Here is a 20,993-nt window from a genome sequence, read left to right on the forward strand (position 1 = left end):
CGGACTGGTCCGGGTCAATAAGGCCATCCATCAAGGGGCTAAGTCGCGCTGCCAATATAATCGCGAAGAGCTTCGCGTCGATGTTAAGGAGTGAAAATGGCCGGTACGACCCGCATTCCTTAGGATACTTTCCAGGTTTAGGAATAACAGCAATTGCTGCCTCTGACATTGAGGGAGTCACCTCCCCAGTATCGAGGAAGGTGTTAAAAAGTCTTGTTAAAAGGGGAGCCAGCTCCACACAAAAGGTTTTATAAAACAGTGCTGAGAAGCCGTCCGGATCCTGGGATTTGGCCACTTTCAATCGTGCTATCGCTGAGATGACCTCCTCTATGCGAATGGCGGCATATAAAGTGTCAGCCGATGATTTAAGCATAGGAGTAATATCGCAAGAATTTAAATATTCCTCCGTGCCCTGTGGGCGAGTATTCCCCCCTGTGTAAAGGCATTAATAGAACTGGCGAAAGGTGTCGACAATAAGGGTGTCGGTGTTATGCTCCTCCGCTTTTAGATCCCGGATGGATTGGATAGCTGACATCTGTGTTCGTGCCCGTAGCCTATGTGCCAACATCTTCCCTCCCTTGTCCCCACTGAGATAAAACTTATATAGACGCAGGAGGGCATGTTCTGCCCTGTCCAAGTCTAAGTGTTTCAGCATGCGTCGCCTTGGTTCCAATTCCCTCCAAACTCTCGGGGCTCTGGTCCGCTTGTGCACTACTTCGAGGGCTCCCACCTCCCTCTCCAACTCAGCACGCTTTTCTTTGCGTAACCGCGCAAAGGATGCTGCGATGACGATGAATTCGCCCGCACTACTAGTTTCAAAGCTTCCCATACCACTGCAAGAGGAGTGCACTCTTGGTCGTTGTCTGCGAGGTAGTGTACTATAGTATTCCGAATTCGAGTAGTGACTTCCTCCGAGTGCAGAAGGGAATCACAGAGGCGCCAGCCCTGCGGTGGTAAATGCCTGCCATGGGATGTGAGTAGCACTGAGATGAGGGCATGGTCCGACAGGGAACGGGGAGCGATATCTGCTCCATGTAAGTGTGAGAGGAGAGAGGGGGTGGCCAAAAAGGATCTAAGCGTGCATAGGTTTTGTGCGCTGCGGAGTATTAAGTGTAGTCGCGCTCATTAGGGTGCTGGGTGCGCCACACATCGCTCAATCCACAATCAATCAACCATTGCTTCCCTCCCTGTGACAGTGCTCCTGTCTGATGTGAACACTGCTCTGATCTATCCATCCCTGGGTCCATCACTACATTCAGGTCCCCTCCCACTAATAGCGCCGCATCTGGAGAGGCAATAACTTCAGAGAGGGCTAGGCGCAGGAAGGGTTCTTGTCATTCGTTCGGGCGATATAAAGACTCTACCGTCATTTGTGTCCCCCCCCATTGTATGGGGACAGCCAGGAACCTGCCTTTGATATTTACTATAGTAGAGAGTACTTTGCAGTGTGAGCACGTGCTAAAAAGGATTGCAACCCCATTTTTCTTAGCCGAACCTGAAGACCACAGCGGGAAGAGTTTATCCTTCATCCGCTTAGTATCTTTGGATAACAGATGGGTTTCCTGAAGCAGACATACATCACCCTCAGCGTTTTCTAAGAGAGAAATTGTTGCAGAGCGTTTAACCGGGTTGTTTAACCCTCTGACATTCAAGCTTACAATTTTTAAATCCCTACCCATAGTATCTAAGGGAGGAAAAAGAAGACAGCTAGCTGCCCAAATCCAACAGACCAGTATGAGTCAATTTCCTTGGACCAGGTACCTGCCTTGCTTGCCTGAGAACTGTTGAGGAAAACCCCAAAAATCCCGCAGAACCCACTTCCGTAACAAATAATACAACAAAACATTAGAAGGAAGGAAACCTGAGAGTCTAATGTAGCGACAACAGTCTGTCTCGTAAGTCAGATGTTTAGGGGGGACATGGTGCCATCCTAGATCGAGTCACGTATGGGGTACAGAGCAAGCCCACTGTATAAAGGGGAGTGATGACACTGCTCCTCACCAGACTGCACCCCTCCACCGGCACCGATAGATAAGCCCAACTGGATGCCAAACTTTTGAAGATCAAGGGACAACTGCATTATCCGTCACCTGTGCCACTGATGTAAGGGCCGCCTCTCTCTCCAGCATTCTAGTGGACGTGTCTGGCTTTGAGGGGGGGGGGGGGCGATCTCCCAACACGCTGCCACTCGGTGGAACGCCTGCGCTGCCCCAAAGGAGACCCGTTGTTCCCAGGTAGGGGGGGCTGCTCCAACCCCAATATGTCATAAGCGGCCTCCAAAGAGCGAATCTGCAGGAGTTTGCTGTGGTGCTTGAAGATGAGGCGAAACGGATGGCCCCAAGAGTAGGGGATACCTTGTTCCCGAAGATGATTAGTAATGGGTTTAAAGTCCCTACGTTTGGCCAGTGTGGGGGCCTCCAAGTCTTGGTAAAGTGTGGGCTGATGACCCCGGAACTGCACTGGGTGGAGATCTCAGACTTTACGAAGGATTCGCTCCTTAAGTTGGAAATCGTGGACACAGACAAGTATGTCCGGTGGGGGAGCTTTAGCACCACGTGGCAGACCCACACGATGAACACGATCCATCTGTATTTCCTGATCCCCGTCCTTACCCAAGATCTGATGAAAGAGATCACAGACGTAAGCACGGAGGTTATCGCCTTCTCCTTTCCAAGGAACTGCCCGGGTTCTGATGTTATTACGTCTGGAACGGTTTTCCAAGTCCTCAGCGTGGGCCTTTAGATCAAGATTCTGTTCCTTAAGGCGAATCACATCCTGCTGGAGCTGGTGGAGGTCGTCTTCTCTTGCTAAGTCGTGTTCTTCCAAGGTCGCCACCCGGTCTCCTATGGCATCCACATCACGTCAAACTTCTCCTAGGTCTGAAGTAAACTGGGAGTGGAGCTCCATAATGTCCTCCTTTATGGCCATGAACAGTTCGACCATAAAAGCTTTGGTTGCTGGCGCATCATCGTCGTCGAGTTGCGGCGACTTGGATTCCGACTGAGAAGCAGAGTGGCTCGACGATTTTTGCAGGAGATCTTTCAAGGGTTTGTCCTTTCTACTCCTGGAGGAAGACATGGCACCACAGGCAGGGGTCTATGCGCGGCCGAGCGCAACCAAAGCAGGGCAGCAGTAAGAGATGTCAGAGATGGTTAGGAGACCGACCCCCGTAGGGCAAGCTGGGCTGGCGCGTAAGAAAGAGGGCGGACCGTGTCGACCTACGTGAGGCATTACAGTTTAAGCCTAACTGTGGCGGGTCCAGGTCGTGGAACCCAGGCAGCGAACCGCAAGCCTGCAGCCCCTCGTGTATGATCTGTCTAGCAAGGGAAGACCGGAGCCCAGGGCCCAAAAGGGGCACACAGAAAGAGGGGGGGATCCCCAAGGTCGTCCCCGCTCCCCCGCTCCTCACCACCAGAATAGCCCCTTGCGTGCTGGCTACAGCTGGGTCAGGCCTCCACTAGCCAGTCTAGGTCGTCCGCTGCTCCGCCAATCCCAGGTCTCCCCTCAGTCACCACATGAAGCAGCCCACGCATCAGCCAGAGTCCAGCACAGGAAATACAACCCCTCAGACTGCAGGAGGAGGGGGGGCTCTCAGAGTCAGGGATCGCCCCTCAGATGAATGAGGCAGAACCCCCCCACTACCGCTGCCGCACCGTCTGCCGACACGCGGACCGGGCTACACAACTTGAAGCCAGGCAACGGCCCTCCGCCACCGGTCTCCTCCCAGCAAAGCTCACAGTGAAGCCCCCAACGGGGCTGCAAGGCCTCTCTTGGACAATTGCGCAGTATTAGCGGCCACGCCGGGTCGCGCAGGCGATGTCGAGGGCAGGGGCAAAGAGCCACCACCCGCCGACCAGCGGTCCAAGGGCAGGCCTACCGCTCCCAGCAGCGCAGTCCACAAGGCCCCCAGCTCCACAATAAGGCTCTGAAAATGGTCGCACGGGGGGGAACACGCCCGCTACAGCCTCCCAGGCCACACCACTACAGGGATATCACGTAGCGCGGCCTCTACAGCTGGGCCAAGCCCCCATCAAACAGTTCAAGGGCCCAAGCCACTCCTCCGCTTCCAGGCCCCACCGCCAGGCACTACGAGTGGGGAGAGGAGTTGGCTTAACGGCTAGGGCGCTCGACCTCGGACCTGGGGAACTGGGTTTGAGTCTCGGTAATGACGCTGAACATCCTGTGATTCTGGGTAAATCACTTAATCTCCCCGTGCCTTACAATGAATGAATGTGTGTCCTAATGTAACGTAACTGGTGCTATGTAAAGCACTCTGATACCTGATTGGATTTGGGTCAAGTTTGCGCTATATAAAACTCTGCAAAAAAAAAAAGCGAGCCTTGCACAGCACTAGGCCCCGCAGTCAGCAAGGGGGGGCGAGGGGTCCGCATAGTTCAAAATCGCCTACCATGCACAGCCAGCAGGGCCTACTCGCCACCGCAATCGATGCCACGCCAGGTATGGGAGCACATATAGATGCTAAAGTGAGACCATTCCCCCATATGTCCATGCCAACAGCCATAAATCTACTGGGTAAATCAATAAGAGCATGTGACACTCAACTCGGAAAATGGGTTGCAAAAAGTTTAGCATTTCCCGCCTTTTTAGCCACCCCAGAGGAAAAGTATTGGCGGTCAAACCAGTGAGAGCGTAAGCGTCTCCAATCTCTTTGAAGTAAATGAGTCTCTTGCAGTAGACAGATATCACACTTTGCATCTCTAAGGAAGGAGAGGAGCGCCAGACACTTTGCAGGGGCATTAAGGCCTCTGACATTTAGTTTAAGGATGGATATCATTATCTATGCATGCATAGTGCAATTTGGAAGGACACACATGAGTGCAGGGCCAAGCCAACTGTGGTGCACGTGCTAAAGGTAGGTAGCCAATGGAAGTAGGGAGGGACAGGGAGTGACAATGAATGTGAAAAGGAAATAAAAAATAGTAGAATAACAAGGTTTCCTGCCTGGGAACAATATTAACTAGTTCACAAGTGTCCGTGTGATCAGCATAACACAATTCGAACATTGCCACAAATGGTAATGAGCTCCACCGCTAAAGATCAGAAGCAATATTCAGGGAGAGCTAGATGCAGGCCAAAATAACTAAAGCGTAACTCAGGGGGCCTTCCATTAAAATAGTATAGCAGTCATGGGCTGGTTAGGAATGTTAGTGGTCACTATCCACTTCGGTCGCGCCATCACGATGGTGCAGCTGCCAGAGCGGATGTACGTCGTTACAACGCACACTTTTACAACGCATGCACTTACAACGCATTTTTTACAACGCAAAATCCACTACAACGCATTCCATTACATCGCAGGACACTACAACGCATTTTTAAAAACTACCTTTACAACGCATTCCATTACAACGCATACTACCTTTACAACACATACCATTACAACGCATAATATTACATTGCATTTAAGGTAAGTATTGGATAGTATAGGGGTAAAAATTACTAATCTTACTCCAGGGGGTGCAACAGTAGGGTAATTGTTGGATAGTATAGGGGTAAAAATTACTATTCTTACTCCAGGGGGTGCAACATTAGGGTAAGTGTTGGATAGTATAGGGGTAAAAATTACTATTCTAACTCCAGGGGGTGCAACAGTAGGGTAAGTGTTGGATAGTATAGGGGTAAAAATTACTATTCTTACTCCAGGGGGTGCAACAGTAGGGTAAGTGTTGGATAGTATAGGGGTAAAAATTACTATTCTAACTCCAGGGGGTGCAACAGTAGGGTAAGTGTTGGATAGTATAGGGGTAAAAATTACTATTCTAACTCCAGGGGGTGCAACAGTAGGGTAAGTGTTGGATAGTGTAGGGGTTTTAATATAATATTATGCGTTGTAATGGTATGCGTTGTAAAGGTAGTATGCGATGTAATGGAATGCGTTGTAAAGGTAGTTTTTAAAAATGCGTTGTAGTGTCCTGCGATGTAATGGAATGCGTTGTAGTGGATGTTGCGTTGTAAAAAATGCGTTGTAAGTGTAGTGCGTTGTAAAAGTTGCGTTGTAAAGGTTGTTCCCCGCCAGAGCACATATATTCCTTCCTTGCGGGCCTCAGCCTCAAAGGCTTTACTCACAGGTTTTTTCCTGTAAAGCCTGGAGCAGCATGAGCTTGATGCGTCAGTGGCCGGTCTTGAAGATGGTGAAGAGGCCAGCTGGTCGGCTGGCAATGTAGGCATGTCTAAAAGAGATTGTGCTTCATCAAGACAATTAATGGTACGTAGCTCTTCTTGCCAAACAAACTGGAGTTTATATTAGTGGTCGGCGGAATTTGCGTAGTCGCGCTACGCAAAGCTCTGCGAAATGGTAAAAAATCTCCGCAAGCACGCATAAATTCTGCGAACACGCGGAATTGCTTTTTCGCGAAACTTTTTTCATGTTCGCAAATGCTGTTTGCGTGCTCGGGGGGAAATATCTCGCGAACACGCATTTTGAGAACGCGAACAAGCAAAAAATTCCGCGAAGCTGCGTAACGCTGAATTTTGGGCAATTCCGCGTTCTCCACGTAATGCGAAATTACCCAAATTCCGCGAGCGGAACGTAATTTACCTCCCAGGCCTAGTTTATATTTAGATCAGATTTCTTTCCCTTGTAAGAAGTCTGTTAAGGGTAGGAGCGCCGGCTGACATTGCAGAGTTATCATAGGAAGATCCTGATAGAGCCCTCAATTCAATCACTGCTTTATCTCCTGTCACAGCCATAATGATTTCCTTTTGTCTATAATAGTGGGGGCAAGTAAGAATATCTTGAGGTTCACTTGACGTATTGGCTGAACGTCCAGCATGATGAGTGCTGTCGAGAATTATTTCTTGGTCTGCAAGTTCCAACGCTATGTGACGAAAGAAGCAGATAGCAAAGTCCTCAAGTTTACCAGGTATTGCGTTCAGAGGCACTCTTTTGATGCGTATATTTGAGAGACAGGATCTGTTTTCAAGATCTAGGTGGTAACACAACTCCTGACTTTTGTCTCGTAGCTTCAAAAGCTTATGACGATGGTCATCCAGTTCCTCATCCTGAGAGTCCTGCTTTTGTTTTAGTGAATTGCCCAGTTCATCCACATCATGGCGAAAATCTTTAATCTCTGTAGCTATATCTTGTTTAAGGGCAGCAAAGTCATCACGAAGGATTCCCAAGTAAATTTTCCAAGAAGAGCCTCGTTATGGGAGTTTCACTAGAACTCGCCTCCTCCATCCCAGTGCCTTCAGTTGATGATACAGTTGGTGATGTTTCTGGCACCTGGTCCATTTTCTTCCTGGAAGTCTTAGTAAAGAGGTCTTTCAGTGACATCTCTCTTAACATTATGCTGCGAAGACATGTTGGACCAACTATTGTCTGCCTCAGGGATAGCGCCAGCTGCCCCAATCTATGTTCAGAGGATATGTAAGTCTGAGTAGGCCTCATCGCAATCTTATTGTGATGTCACAATAACAGTGCCTTAGGCAAAGAATCCCGGTAAAAAGATAACACTGAGAGCCAATCTAAATGTTTCTAGGACATATATAGTCCATGCTTAACTCCCCCCCTACAGTCAAGGTAGCAGTACCATGTATTATAAGGCTCTCGAAGCCGATAGGTAAGCCAGACGAAGGCAGCAATAACAAATGCAAGGTCCCTGCTTAGGGTACAACAAACAAAATAGACCTGATTGTGAAAGACATAATCCAATATTTATTGTAGACCCTACTGCTGATTTTACTCAATTACCAGTCTTGACCAGTCCTAAATGTCCGAAAATATTGTTTTTGTATATATAACCACATGTTTCTCAGTCAACCCCATATCAATGTACCCCCTAATAAAAGGTGTATAAAAACAAAAAATGTGTGAAGGTGAGAAAGTTCTTCACATAAGCTTCACCAGAGGAGCTTCTGGTAGGAGTCTCACCAGTTTGCCCACATTTCTCATCATCTGTAACTTTCTCACCAGTGAAGAAAATGCAAAGAAGTATCCAGTGTAAAAATTAGAGGTGAAAAACAATAATATGTGTGTGTCAAAAAAGACCTCGCTATGTGAAAGAGAATAACATATTCCTCCAACTAAAATTGAGTTAAGACTCACCTTCTCAAGGTTCCGATTTTATTCGAGGCTGTGAGCCTACTTAGGGTAGCCAAGTAAAGGGTGACGTAGGGATCTTGCGCTGAAACCGGTGAGGGGCGCTAGGTAGTGTAGTACAGTCACTCAGCCCCTAAGGTAAACCTTAATGCAGTTGCATGACGTCCTTACTGCAGGGTGCCAGATCCTGGCAAACAATCACTGATGGTATAGAAGGGGGAGTTGTGCACCATATGCCAAAATCACTGTTAGTATGCCAGCTCCTCCTCAGCTTCACAGGCCACCACGGGCCAGATGAGGAGGTAAAATAAGGGGAGACCGGGAATCGAGATGCACCAGCCCATAAGCCAGAGGGCTGCAGAAGGTCTATAGCAGGAACCCTCATCCCACACTACCTCCCCCAGGACGTCCCCAGCAACACAAATAGTGCTCACTATGCTCGGCCCCTGTGGGCCCCGTGCTATTTGCACCCTCACTGGTCAAGCAAACCAGGCAACAGCGGGCATTTAGGCCACAGCTAACACCGCCGCCCAGGACAGTCAATGCACCAACAGGTGGAGAGTGAGGGAGAAGCAAAGTAGGCCAGCACCTCCAGGGAGAGTCGTCAACAGTCCGAAGATTCTTCTTCCCCTGTGCATCTGATCCCTGGGCCACGGCGGCAGCTGCAAGAACAGGCCACGATTGTGGGTCCCTGTCCAGAGAGATGGCCTAGAAGTGGGGGCCCCAGTGTTCCTAGCAGGTAAGCACCCCAAAGGGGGATTCTGGCATAGAAGCAAACGGCCTCCCCGAGTCCAATAGCAGGAGTGGACCTACAGTGTCATGGCTCAGTCAGCGCCGCAAAAAGGGAGGCAGCCGCCATCTTGGTCCCATGTGCGATGTCACTGATGAATCCGATGGCGTCTCAGATCACCTCACACCATCCGCCGCTCCAACCCCCACAGCCCCGTGCAGTAGGCGAGGAGAAGGACAGCTGTTGTAGCGGAGCCCCGGAGATGGCAGTTATCCTCCATGCAGGTTTTACTTGGCGGAGCTCACAGAAATGCGACTTACTCGGCCTCCATCTTGGGTACTCGCCCGTACTTAATTTTTAAAACTTAAATTCTGCACATTGTGGGCCCGATTCACAGAACTAACTTAAGACAAAATCCTAAACTTACTACCATTTTGGTATTCACAGAAGGCACTTACTCATTTTGGTATTCACAGAAGGCACTTACTCATTTCGGTATTCACAGAAGTTAGGAGTCCTAACTTTAGGGCTCCTAAATGCCTTCTGTGAATACCGAAAGCCTTAAAATTTGGATTTTTCTCAGTTTAGTAGTAGTATAGTTAGGACTCCTAACTTTAGGACTCCTAAATGCCTTCTGTGAATACCGAAAGTCTTAAAATTAGGATTTTTCTCAATTTAGTAGTAGTAAAGTTAGGACTCCTAACTTTGGGACTCCTAAATGCCTTCTGTGAATACCGAAAATCTTAAAATTAGGATTGTTCTCAGTTTAGTAGTAGTATAGTTAGGACTCCTAACTTTAGGACTCCTAAATGCCTTCTGTGAATACCGAAAGTCTGAAAATTAGGATTTTTCTCAATTTAGCAGTAGTAAATTTAGGACTCCTAACTTTAGGACTCCTAAACTGAGAAAAATCCTAATTTTTAAAGGCCAAACAAGAGTGGCTACAGAGAAAGAGCACATCTTGGTTGTGTAATTGTTCTAGACATGCACAGTCCCACATCGTGCCCGGTATCCATTGCTGTTATAGGGGCTCAGCAACTAACAAGTGTCTTTATTAACAAACTAGAGTAGCTGTAACTGGCAGTGCAGTAACAATGCTCATTATTGTTTTTGACAGATAACCAAAGAAATGAAAAAGAAACTAAAAAGGCTGATTAAGAAGGAATTGGATAAAACAGACAACATGGATGAAGAATTATCTGAAAACATTGAAGACCTCTGGCAGCTTCCTTGTCAACAACGCTGGGAATTATACAGGTTTTGCCTATTTCCTAAAGTGTTTTTCCTTTAGATGTCAACAGAGTGCCCTTTCAATTTAAAAATTGGTGCATTTGTCATAATGTGGAAACACAGGAAACATTCTTCCCTGTTCTCCACTGGCCACCTTTAATAATACTGTACTTGCTCAAATTCCTGCGCATTATTCTCTTACTGGACGTACATTAGGTATTAATTGATTCTTCACAGGCATACAGAAAAATACCTGCCTTCTTGAACAGTCTTGTCAGTGAAGTTGTTGCACCGATTCATTCTCCAAACTTTATTGTTAGACTGGGTTACATAAAACATTGTTCTCTAGAATTGACAACTTTGTAGTGTGCTTTCATTTAGGAAACTGTTGAACCACAACTTTTTAAATTAGTCTTTGAAATAATATTTTTCTTCGCCTGGCCTTACTTTTTCTATTTCCAAGTACAGTACAAGAGAAAATGTGTATTCAATGTGCACTCTGGAGTTGGTTGACAAAATAGTAGCTGCCCTGTGTGGAGGAAACATCACTGCCACACTGGAGAGTGGAGGACTGACGTAATGTAGGGATCGCTGTCACAATGGCACTTCTTAACATCCTTGCCCTCACTCCTCCACTATGGATGTCTTCCATCAGCATTGTCAGACTCTCTTTAAGAAATGATAGGAGTTAGCATGAAGTGTGATGTGTGAGGCATGGTACAGTATGTTACAAGGCATGTCATACCGTGTCAAATATTTATGACATTGTATTATGCTAAAACATATCTAACACCACTATTTGCAACCGAACTTAATAGTCATGATAAAGTAAAAATAAAAACCATAAGTTTGTTTTGAAATATCATGTGATCTGCATGTTACTTAGGGCCATATGTAGGTAGCATACAAGTTACCACTTCTTAAATACCGAACTTTACCGATTCGGTATTTAAGAAGTGGTAACTCGTATGTAGGTAATCATTCGGTAAATATTACCGAATCGGAGAAATTCGGTAATTACCAAATCGGTATTTACCGATTCGGTAATGAGGCATCCCTTCCCATTGATTGAATCAATGGGAAGGGATGCCTCATTACCGAATCGGTAAATACCGATTCGGTAATGGGGGGAGCACATTCAAGGGTGGCAGGGTGTCACATTGACACCCTGTTGCACCACTGATTCCTGCATGTGTGCACATGTGGCACACATACATGCCCTAAGGGCATGTATGTCAGCCACATGGCACTGTTAGTCCAGCAAAATATTGCTTTTTGCAATGAATTCGGTATTTAGCACAAACATATATTTGGTGCTAAATACCGAATTATTTTCCCTACACATCACTCATTTGAGTGTCACCTACATCTCATTTCAGGATTCGGTATTTACCGAATCGGTAAAATTACCGATTCGGTAATTTTACCGAATCCTGAAATGTTCCCCCTATATAGCAAAAGCCTAAATACCGGTCGGTAACGGTATATTTACCGAAAATCGGCCGTTACCGACCGGTATTAGGCTACCTACATATGGCCCTAAGTCACGAGTGTTCATGCCATAGAAACATTAAACAACTACTACTGTCCATTATTTGACTAACCAACATTTTCTCCTCCTCCCTCTCTTTCTCATTTTTGACTTATTTTCCCAACAAAATGGTTCTTTAGCACACACCACAATGACTCCTCAACATTTGGAATCTCATTTTAAATCCAGTTGATATCTCGCCTAAACGCTGGGGAGGGGAAGGAAACACCTTTGCCATACCTGCAGTTGATGACATATTATAAGTATCCTGTTGGTGCATTTGGGCATTTCCCCTGAAACACCTCCTGTTGGCATAGCTAGCAGGAGCCTCTTCAAGGACAAAATATCTGGTGCCCACCATGTAATTTGAGCATGGTATAACTGGTGTATGTCAGAAGATATAAACCAAGAATATTGTGTGACACAAGTACCATGATTTAAATATCATTTGCTAAATTATTTCTAAATTGGGTGTAGATTTTCTATATTAACTACAAGTGACTTCGGTACTGCAGCAGCAAGGGCAACATAGTTTTTTTTCTCACTTTTGGCCCTTGGGAGTTTGATCCTGAACCCCACACCCACAAGACCTAGGGGGGGTCAGAGTAAAACTAACCTGCGCCTCTATATGCTATTTTTTTTTTTTACAGGACCTAGTCCTAAAATGACTGCCCAACATTTTTGTAATTGTTGATGGCAGCCAATCACATTGTTATCTTTTGATCTGCGGGCCCGCTGTTCTACTGCATTTCTAGATGCACATAAATTCTGAACCCTAATTGTTTCTAAACTACTGAACCAATTTACACCAAAAAACACGCTTTCTGGGTAAATTTCTATCTTTCTGCCACATTTGGTGTACTTCTGTTCAGCCGTTTTGGCTGCACCCTGTTCAATTTTCCTATGGAAAATTGCCTAGGGAAAACATGTTCGGGAACCCCCATTTTTCTTGACCCCACTTGACAGATCACCTCAAAACTTTCCAAGAAGGAGATAAGTTGGCTTAACCTTTTTTTTGGAAAGTTTCATGAAGAGTCATCAAACGGCGCAAAATGTATTAGTGAACCAAAAAATAAATTTCCTATTTAAAACCTTTGCTAACTATAACTACACAGTAGTGACAGCTACTGTATAATATCACAGTACTCTTGAGCCGCTGCGTTATGAATTTCTCATGTCGGTGGGATAACAGAATCATTAAAAGCCCCCGATGTTATCAGTGCAACGGGCCCCATGTTTACTTTAAGGATCAAACTCCTGGTCCTCTCCATCGCCAAGAGGTAGTGAGATACGGCGAAGATAATACATTGTTTTGTGTCGTATCTTAAGATACGAAGGGCCTCTACATCCTTTCTTGGCTCAAGTGTTCGACATACTGGGAGGATCCATTTTTTTCTCCACTTAGCATAGGCAGGACTGTTCACTGGATATCGAAAACAAAAATATTGAGGCAAAAATAGAAAATACAAAAATATCGACTGCCTATACTTAAAAAGTTAAGTACAAAAATATGGAGAAAATACCTATCATTTACAAAAATATAGTTGTAATAAATATCGATTTTCAAAAATATATATGAATTAAAATATTAAAAGTAACATAAATTATATACTAACATTAATTTAAAAAAAATATATATATATATTTAAATGTATATTTTAACCAATATAATAAAAAACCTACTTTAAAAAAATGTAAACATGTATATATATGAACATACATGTATAAAAAATAAAGAAGCGAATATTTTAAATAATATAATTTGAAAAATTGCAAATAATATATTATCCAAAATATATGTATACATATTTAACTATACTAAACACATAAAATATTTAAAAAGGAAACCAATTTAAATAAAACAACACACATTTTTTACAATGTAATAAAGAATTTACAAACAAACAGTATTGAAAATTATAAATATAATTATAATAAATCGAACACATAAATATATCAATTAAATCAACACCAAGGTGCCGATTCCGATCCGTTAAAACAAATTACCGTACGACTCGTATCCGTATTTTTTTACGTACGAATCGTACAAGTCCTGTACAAATGGCGAAGTACGATTCGTACGTGAAAAATACATACGAATCGCTTCGGGAAAAGTCTACGAGACGTCACCGGACAGTTTTACATACAAATCGTAAAACTGAAGTCCGAACGCGCAAGTACGATCCGTACCGCCCGTCCGAAAACACAAGCGCATGGAAAAGGCCCCGTATGGAGCGAACTTTGTACGACCTCTACCCCGAGTACACTTGTGCCCGGGGTACGAGTCATACGGCCCCCCCAGCCTCCCACCGCTCCCGCGTATGTCTGCACCGTACCCCCCACCCCCGTACGTCCGCACCGTACCCCCCACCCCCCGTACGTCCACACCGTACCCCCCACCGCCCATACATCCGCACCGTACCCCAGGCGTACCCCAATCCTCGCGTATGTACGGTCCGTACATACGCGAGGATTAGGGTACGCCTGGGGTACGGTGCGGACATACGCGAGGATTGGGGTACGCCTGGGGTATGGTGCGGACATACGCGAGGATTGGGGTACACCTGGGGTACGGTGCGGACATACGCGAGGATTGGGGTACGCCTGGTGTACGGTGTTTACATACGCGAGGATTGGGGTACGGTCCGTACATGCGGGGGTGGGGGGTACGTCCCGTACATATGGGGGCGTGGGGGGGACGGTCCATACATATGCAATGTTGGGGTACGCACCGTACATGATGACACGTACGATGTGGGTGATGGCGTGTACGTCACGTAGCGGGCCCCCTTTTCATCGTGCATCGCAGCGTACTTAGCTTTTCCGGCACTTTTTGGCTCCCGTAGAAATATAGCCGTGCGGAGTGCTGTAGGTACGAATCGTACTTGCTGGTCCGTAAAACGCTGCCTGACTCCGTGCGGACGTCACGTACGCGCTGTCCAGGATCAGAATTGTATGTATTTTTTAGCCGTACGGTGTTTTTTACGATTCGTACGGAAATGGTATTTCTGTACGAATCGTACTTGCTGGTTTGTAAGGTGGAATTCCCGGGTACGAGTCGTACGGAGAAAACGCTCCGTACGACCATTCGTACCCGGGTTTTACAGGATCGGAATCGGCACCCAAATAAGTTATAAAAAAACAATTAAAACAAATTTCTGACTACATAAAAAAAAACATTTTTATACTACAAAAATATAAAAATAAATACTCCCACCTAACACAACACAACAGTAACAAAAGTTTTTACATTACACAAAAATAAAATGTACTACTCTAACTACAATAAATATAAATGTACATTAAATATAACATTGCAAAATACTACAATTTACTATTCCACTACAATTAACGCAACAATAAAAATTAGAATTTATAAAAAAATATATGTATATTCCCACTCCAGTCAGTGCAACAGTAGGGATAGAGTTGGATTGCGGAAGGGTAAAATTTACTATTCCCACTCTAGTCAGTGCAACAGTAGGGAAAGTGCTGGTTTGCGGAAGGATAAAATTTACTGTTCCCACTCCAGTCAGTGCAACAGTAGGGAAAGTGTTGGATTGCTGAGGGATAAAATGTACTATTACCACTCCACTCAGTGCAGCAGTCGAAAATGTGTTGATTTAAAAAACTTTATTAATAAATGTAATTCATAAAATAGGTTTAGTTCTAATTTCCTCCCACCATATACCCCTACAAGACTTACAACCAAAACCTAACAATAAAATAAAAACACAAATATTTTACAATATTAACCTAAATACTTATTAGCAATAAATATTATATATAATTAACTTTCCACAATATACCCCCACAAAATATATACACCATACTCCTAAAATGTAATAATAAATTAATTACACAATTAACATAATAAATTATAAAATAAATGATCATTAATGAAAATGTTATAAATATGTATCATTTAAATGTGATTTAGTTACCACCCTATAAACCCCACAACCTACTCCTAAAATAAAAAACTAACACACTTAAATCAATTATCAATTGAATAATTCATATCTTTTGACAATTAATTACAATTACATTATTTACAACCCTGTGCACCCATAAATCCCACAACCCACTCATGAATATTGAAAAAATATTAATTAACAATTAATAATTAAGTGAAATCACCACCAGGCAGGACAGAAGAACACATACTCTACAGATTCCTTACTAGCACCACAAGTGAGACAGTCTCATCTACCCTGCTTGTCCTGGCGAGCCCAGCTCGAGATAAAGGAGAGCAGAAAAAGAGTTCCATAACGGAACTGCACATATAGTTTCCTGGCTTACAGCAGTTTGATCTCATCAAGGAACCCTTCCTTCTTAAACTCGAATTTTGCTGCCTTGAAGGCATCGTATAGTGGTTCAAACATCGCTTGAGAGTGGATTGAATCTGATTTGTGCTGATCATAAAGCAATTTAATGGTGTTCATGCTTATGGACCCATTTGCCGACAGGTCCTCCCACAGGGACCCTATACCCAATTTTCTCAAAGTATTTCTGATGTACCTAATGCATGAGATATTGACGGAGCCAGGTAGCCTTGGTATTTCCTCTTGCCCCTCACGGTAAGATGTGAGCTTAGGGGTTATCCAAAGTCTCCTTCAGTACAGAATTGGCCTTAGTCCTGCTCCTTCTGATAGTTGCCTAATACCCATGTCAAACTTAAGAGGGAGCAGTGGGGTGCTGACTGGAAGGCCAATCAGTTGACGTAGAAATCTGTGTTCGACTATAGTGAGGGCCTTTGCATCTTTGTGCCCCCAGAGCTCGTCATCATAGAGTGGTGCTCCCTTGGCCTGTTGCTTGTAAATTTGCAGTGCCGGTGACACTGGGCAAAATTTTGACCTGCTCTGCGCATTGATCAGCCCTCCGGTATGTTGTTTGATTTGTAGTCTGCATCTATCGATGTGATGTAGCCAGTCTAATTTCTTGTGAAGAGTTAGCCCTAGATACTCAAAGGTGTGCACCCGCTCCAATGTGGCTCCCTTGAGCCTGGGACTGGGTCTCGTTGTAGGACAGCGGCTAAGGACCACGTAGTTTGTCTTTGAGACATTGTAATACCTATATCTATTTATCTATTTACATATATGTTTTTTATCTATAGACAGATCGATAGAGCTATTCACTGAAAAAAACAGAGGTTACAGGGCTGTGATAGGTAGGCTCAGATTTCACACGTACAAAACCATAGAAATTCAGCAGTTATAGTTACCTGAGCTAATTATAACGTATGCCCCGCAATGCCCTGATTATGACCTCACATATTGCATCAATTTTGACATGGTCAGTGACATCCCTGAGTGACATCTCAAATGACATCACTAAGGCCATCATCCAGTGAGTGTGAGTGTTTTCTAAAGCTTTATGAGTGTTAAACATATATACCAAGGTACTAAAACAGTTAAAATAGTATACTTTGTGAACTACTAATGAGTGATACTATTTCTAACATATATTATGTGAGTGACTGTTTGTGTCTGAGTGCCTGTATGAGTGTGTGAGTGGCTGTATAGGTGTATACGTAGGTATAGGAGTAGCTGTGTGAGTGAGTGGCTATGTGAGTGACTATATTGGTGAGTGAGTGGAAGTGTCAATGGCTATATGGGTGAGTGAGTGGGTGTGTAAGTGACTGTATGGGTAAGTGAGTTGACGTCTGAATGGCTGTATGGGTGAGTGAGTGGCTGTTTGAGTGACTGGTTAAGTGAGTTGGTGTGTGAGTAGATGTATGTGTCTGTGTTAATGGAAGTATGGGTGAGTGAGTGGATGTATGTGCTTGTATGGATGTGTGAATGGGTATGTAAGTGGTTGTGTGGTTGTGTGAGCACTTGTGTGGGTGAGTGAGTGGCTGTGTCGAGAGGCTGTATGGGTATAGGGCTGGCTGTATAGGTGAATAAGTGGGTGTGTGAGTAGCTATATGGGTGAGTGTGTGGCTTTGTGAGTGGCTGTATGGGTAAGTAACTGGTTGTATGAGTAGCTGTATGGGTGAGTAAGTGGTTGTGTGAGTGCCTGTATGAGTGAGTGAGTGGGTGTGTGAGTGCTTCTATGGATGTTTGAGATGTCATGAGTGATATGATTAGAGATGTCACTGACCATGTCATGAGTGATGCAGGGTCTTAAGTTATAGTTAACTCGGGTAACTGTAACTGCTGAATTTTACCGGTTTTCTACGTGAGTCTAACTATAACATCCCTGTAACCTTTGTTTTTTTATTGAATTTCTAAGGTTTTTTTCTGTTTCCTAACTATAACGTCCCTGTAATGTTTGTCTAAGTGAATTTTAAAGTTTAAAAAAATATATATTTCCTAACTGTAATCGGTAACCTTTGACAGTGAGTGTGTGATTGAGTGCATGAGTGTCTTAGTAGGTCTGTTAGTGGGTGTGAGAGTGAGTGGGTTAGTCAGTGAGTGTCTGAGTAGGTCGGCGAGTGGGAGCGTGAGTCTCTTGAGTGGGTGCGTGAATATCTGAATGGGTTTGTGAGTGGGTGAATTAGTTTCTAGGTGGGTCTATGAGTGAGTGTGTAAGTAAGTGGGTGTGTGAGTGGGCTCATGAATGTCTGAGTGGGTCCGTGAGTAGATGCATGTGTTTCTGAGTAGGCCTGTGAGTGACTGTGTGAGACCCTGAGTGGTTCTGTGAGTGGGTATGTGAGTATCTGAGTGGGTCAGTGAGTGGGTGCATGAGTGTCAGGGTGTATGAATGGGTACATGAGTCTCTGAGTGGGTCTGTGAGTGAGTGCATGAGTCTGAGTGGGTACATGAGCCTGAGTGGGTCTTTGCGTGGGTGCATGAATGAGTGGGTCTGTGAGTGGGTGTGTGAATGTCTTAGTAGGTGCATGAGTGTCTCAGTGCATCTGTGAGTGGGTGTGTGAGTGTCTGTGTGGATGTGTCAGGAGCTGTGTGGGTGCCACAAAGAAACCGCACCTGCCCTTTTATCCAACAAGAGTCCACATTTTTGCACAAAATATCTACCCAAGTGGAGTTCTTTCTGCCTTCTTGGGTAAATGACCTGTACGTATTCTACGTATTCTACACTACATTACACTACAGCTGTGTAATGGTGCAGAAAGGAATGTCATCAGTGACTTTTTGTGCGTTTTGGCAATGTGATTTTTCCTTATGCATCTTTATCCAGAAATATCTGATAGCATGAATCTTCCTATAAAAAAGACGACAAGACTACAAAGACGTAAACCTCTTCCAAACAAGGGCCCTTCCTCTTCACTATATGAAGTATGTGCTTCTATGTTTGGTGGAGATGTCCTCATATTCCTTGACATTAACAACTCCTCACCAAAATCAGAGGATAACGCATTGGGGAGGCCGCTGGTAAAGATCTCAATCATCCTGGCAAAAGGCTGAAAGACCTTTGAATACTACTAAGGTGGGTAGGGCCAAATAGGGAAGCATCCAAGTGATATCCACATTTGCATACTCCTAGCAATTTAAAAAGAGAACAACAGACTCTTCTCTCACCAGGACAGGACAACAAAGAACCCACTTGTCACAGTCACATACTGATTGCGCTCCAATAGATCAACTATAGTCGTCTCCTGAAGGATTTCAGATTGTTTCAATATGGAATTGCCAAGAAAACACACTTGCTTTGCCTTTACCAAGTTCAGGAGTTAGGATCATTTGTCCTTTACAGACGTGAAGCTTCAACGGGGGCACCTGGTATGCTCATATTTGTATTGCTTGTTGAAGATTCATTTCTGTGAAATGAATAACAGGGCCAGAAAGTCCCCGGGGCCCAGCCACAACCTAATGGGGGAGGAGGGCCTCAAGGCCCCCTCCCCAGGCCAATTTCAGGCCGCAGACTCCATCCTCCGGGGCCCAGTCATGTCTCCTGGGTGCCCTCTGCACCCAGTGTGCAGGGTGGGGACCGCGTAGAGAACCTCTAGGCCCCCGTTGTCTCAACTGGCTTCTCACCTCTTGCAGGAGCTGGTAGTGCTACTGCACAGAGGGAGCTGCTGGAAAAGCAGCTCCCTCCATGCAGGAGCAATCCTTTCAACTCTTTCCCTGCCCTCATGTCTGCGGGCAGGGAAAGAGATGAAATTTCTGCTTCCAGCTTGCGGGAGTACCTTGACAGCTCCCATCCGCTGGAACTAGAGTGTTTGCTTTTGCTTGGTGGGAGCTAGCACAGCTCCCACCAAGCAAAATCAGATAGCCATGTCCCTGGGGTAGGCACCCTGCAACATAGCAGGAGCCAGCCCTGGACTAGTGTCGGTCCCCAGGGCCATGTATGGCTCCAGGAGAGGGCTGCGCAGCCCCGTCCTTCTTTTGTGCACGGGCCGCACAGGGGAGGTGTTGACTCCCGTGGCAGACAATGCCCCAGAAGGGGTGCCCCGTGGCCCCTCTTCTTAAAAAACAAGAAGAAAACCTTGGGGAGGTGGTGGTTCTGGGGGTCCATGCGGCCTCCACACAATTACTTTTAAGTAAGGCCCCGGGGAGGTAGTGGTCCACAGGTTCTGGGCAGGTTCATGCCGCCCCTTCACAACAGTAAGTAAACACATAAGCCATGGTGGTAGTCCCTGGGGCATAAAAATGTCCTTGTAGGGGATCTCGTGCGCCCCCTCCTTTTTTAATTTAAATATGTTTACATGCCCCCAGGACCTGGCCCACCCAGGGGTTTTAGTATAAACAAGCGCGGGAGACCACATTTGTAGTATTTTTTCTTTTCATTTTTGCCTCAAAGCCGTTGAGATTTTGTGACAGAATCTTTTAAAAAGTGCTTTGTTTGCCCTCTGGGACCCCAAGACCATGGCTTGGGGTTCACGGTGTCCCTACTTTGCCCCCTTTTCTTTTTTTTCATGTTCTTTTGTGGGTCTCTGCTGAAACTGAGGTCTAAGATGGCTGCCAACACTTCCTGGTTGAAGTGTTACCATCCAATCAGAATTCTGCAGTTCTCTGCGCAAGCTTGTCATTATTTGTGGAGTTCATGATTGTAGATTTACAAATTTGGATTTCCCGAAATTTCTCTACTGAACGGATTTACACCAAATAACTGAAAGCGTAATCTGCAGACCGAAATCTACCTTTCTACCAAATTCTGTGTAGTTCCGTTCAGCGGTTCGGGCTGTAGCTGTGTCTAAATTTCCTATGGGAATTAACATGGGAAACACCTTTTTGACCCCCCCCCCCGTTTCTCGGCCCCGCTTGACAGATCACCACAAAACTTTCCAAATGCAATAAGAATCGGAACACATTATTGGAAACTTTTTGTGAGGATTCGTCAAACGGCCCCAATGATATAGGCAAGTTTAAAACACTTTTATATGGATCATGGTCCTAACTATAACTACCTACTGATCTATCTATCCATCCATCCATCCATCCATCCATCCATCCATCCATGCATACTTCCTTACTTCCATCCATCCATCCATCCATCCATCTATCTATCTATCTATCTATATTGCGTGCCCTTGAAAC

General features: G+C 45.1%; 1 protein-coding gene across 1 annotated transcript in view; it reads left to right on the forward strand.

The window, feature by feature from the left end:
- Positions 1-20,993, forward strand: part of LOC146822729 (NFX1-type zinc finger-containing protein 1-like) — an 892,774-nt gene that overhangs the window by 581,676 nt on the left and 290,105 nt on the right. The window contains exon 10 of the mRNA XM_085606285.1: positions 9,910-10,049. Coding sequence (XP_085462411.1) covers positions 9,910-10,049 — 140 coding nt within the window. The remainder of the gene's footprint in view (positions 1-9,909; positions 10,050-20,993) is intronic.

This window comes from Triturus cristatus, chromosome 5_2 (assembly GCF_964204655.1).
Source record: "Triturus cristatus chromosome 5_2, aTriCri1.1, whole genome shotgun sequence".
Taxonomy (NCBI): Eukaryota; Metazoa; Chordata; class Amphibia; order Caudata; family Salamandridae; genus Triturus; species Triturus cristatus.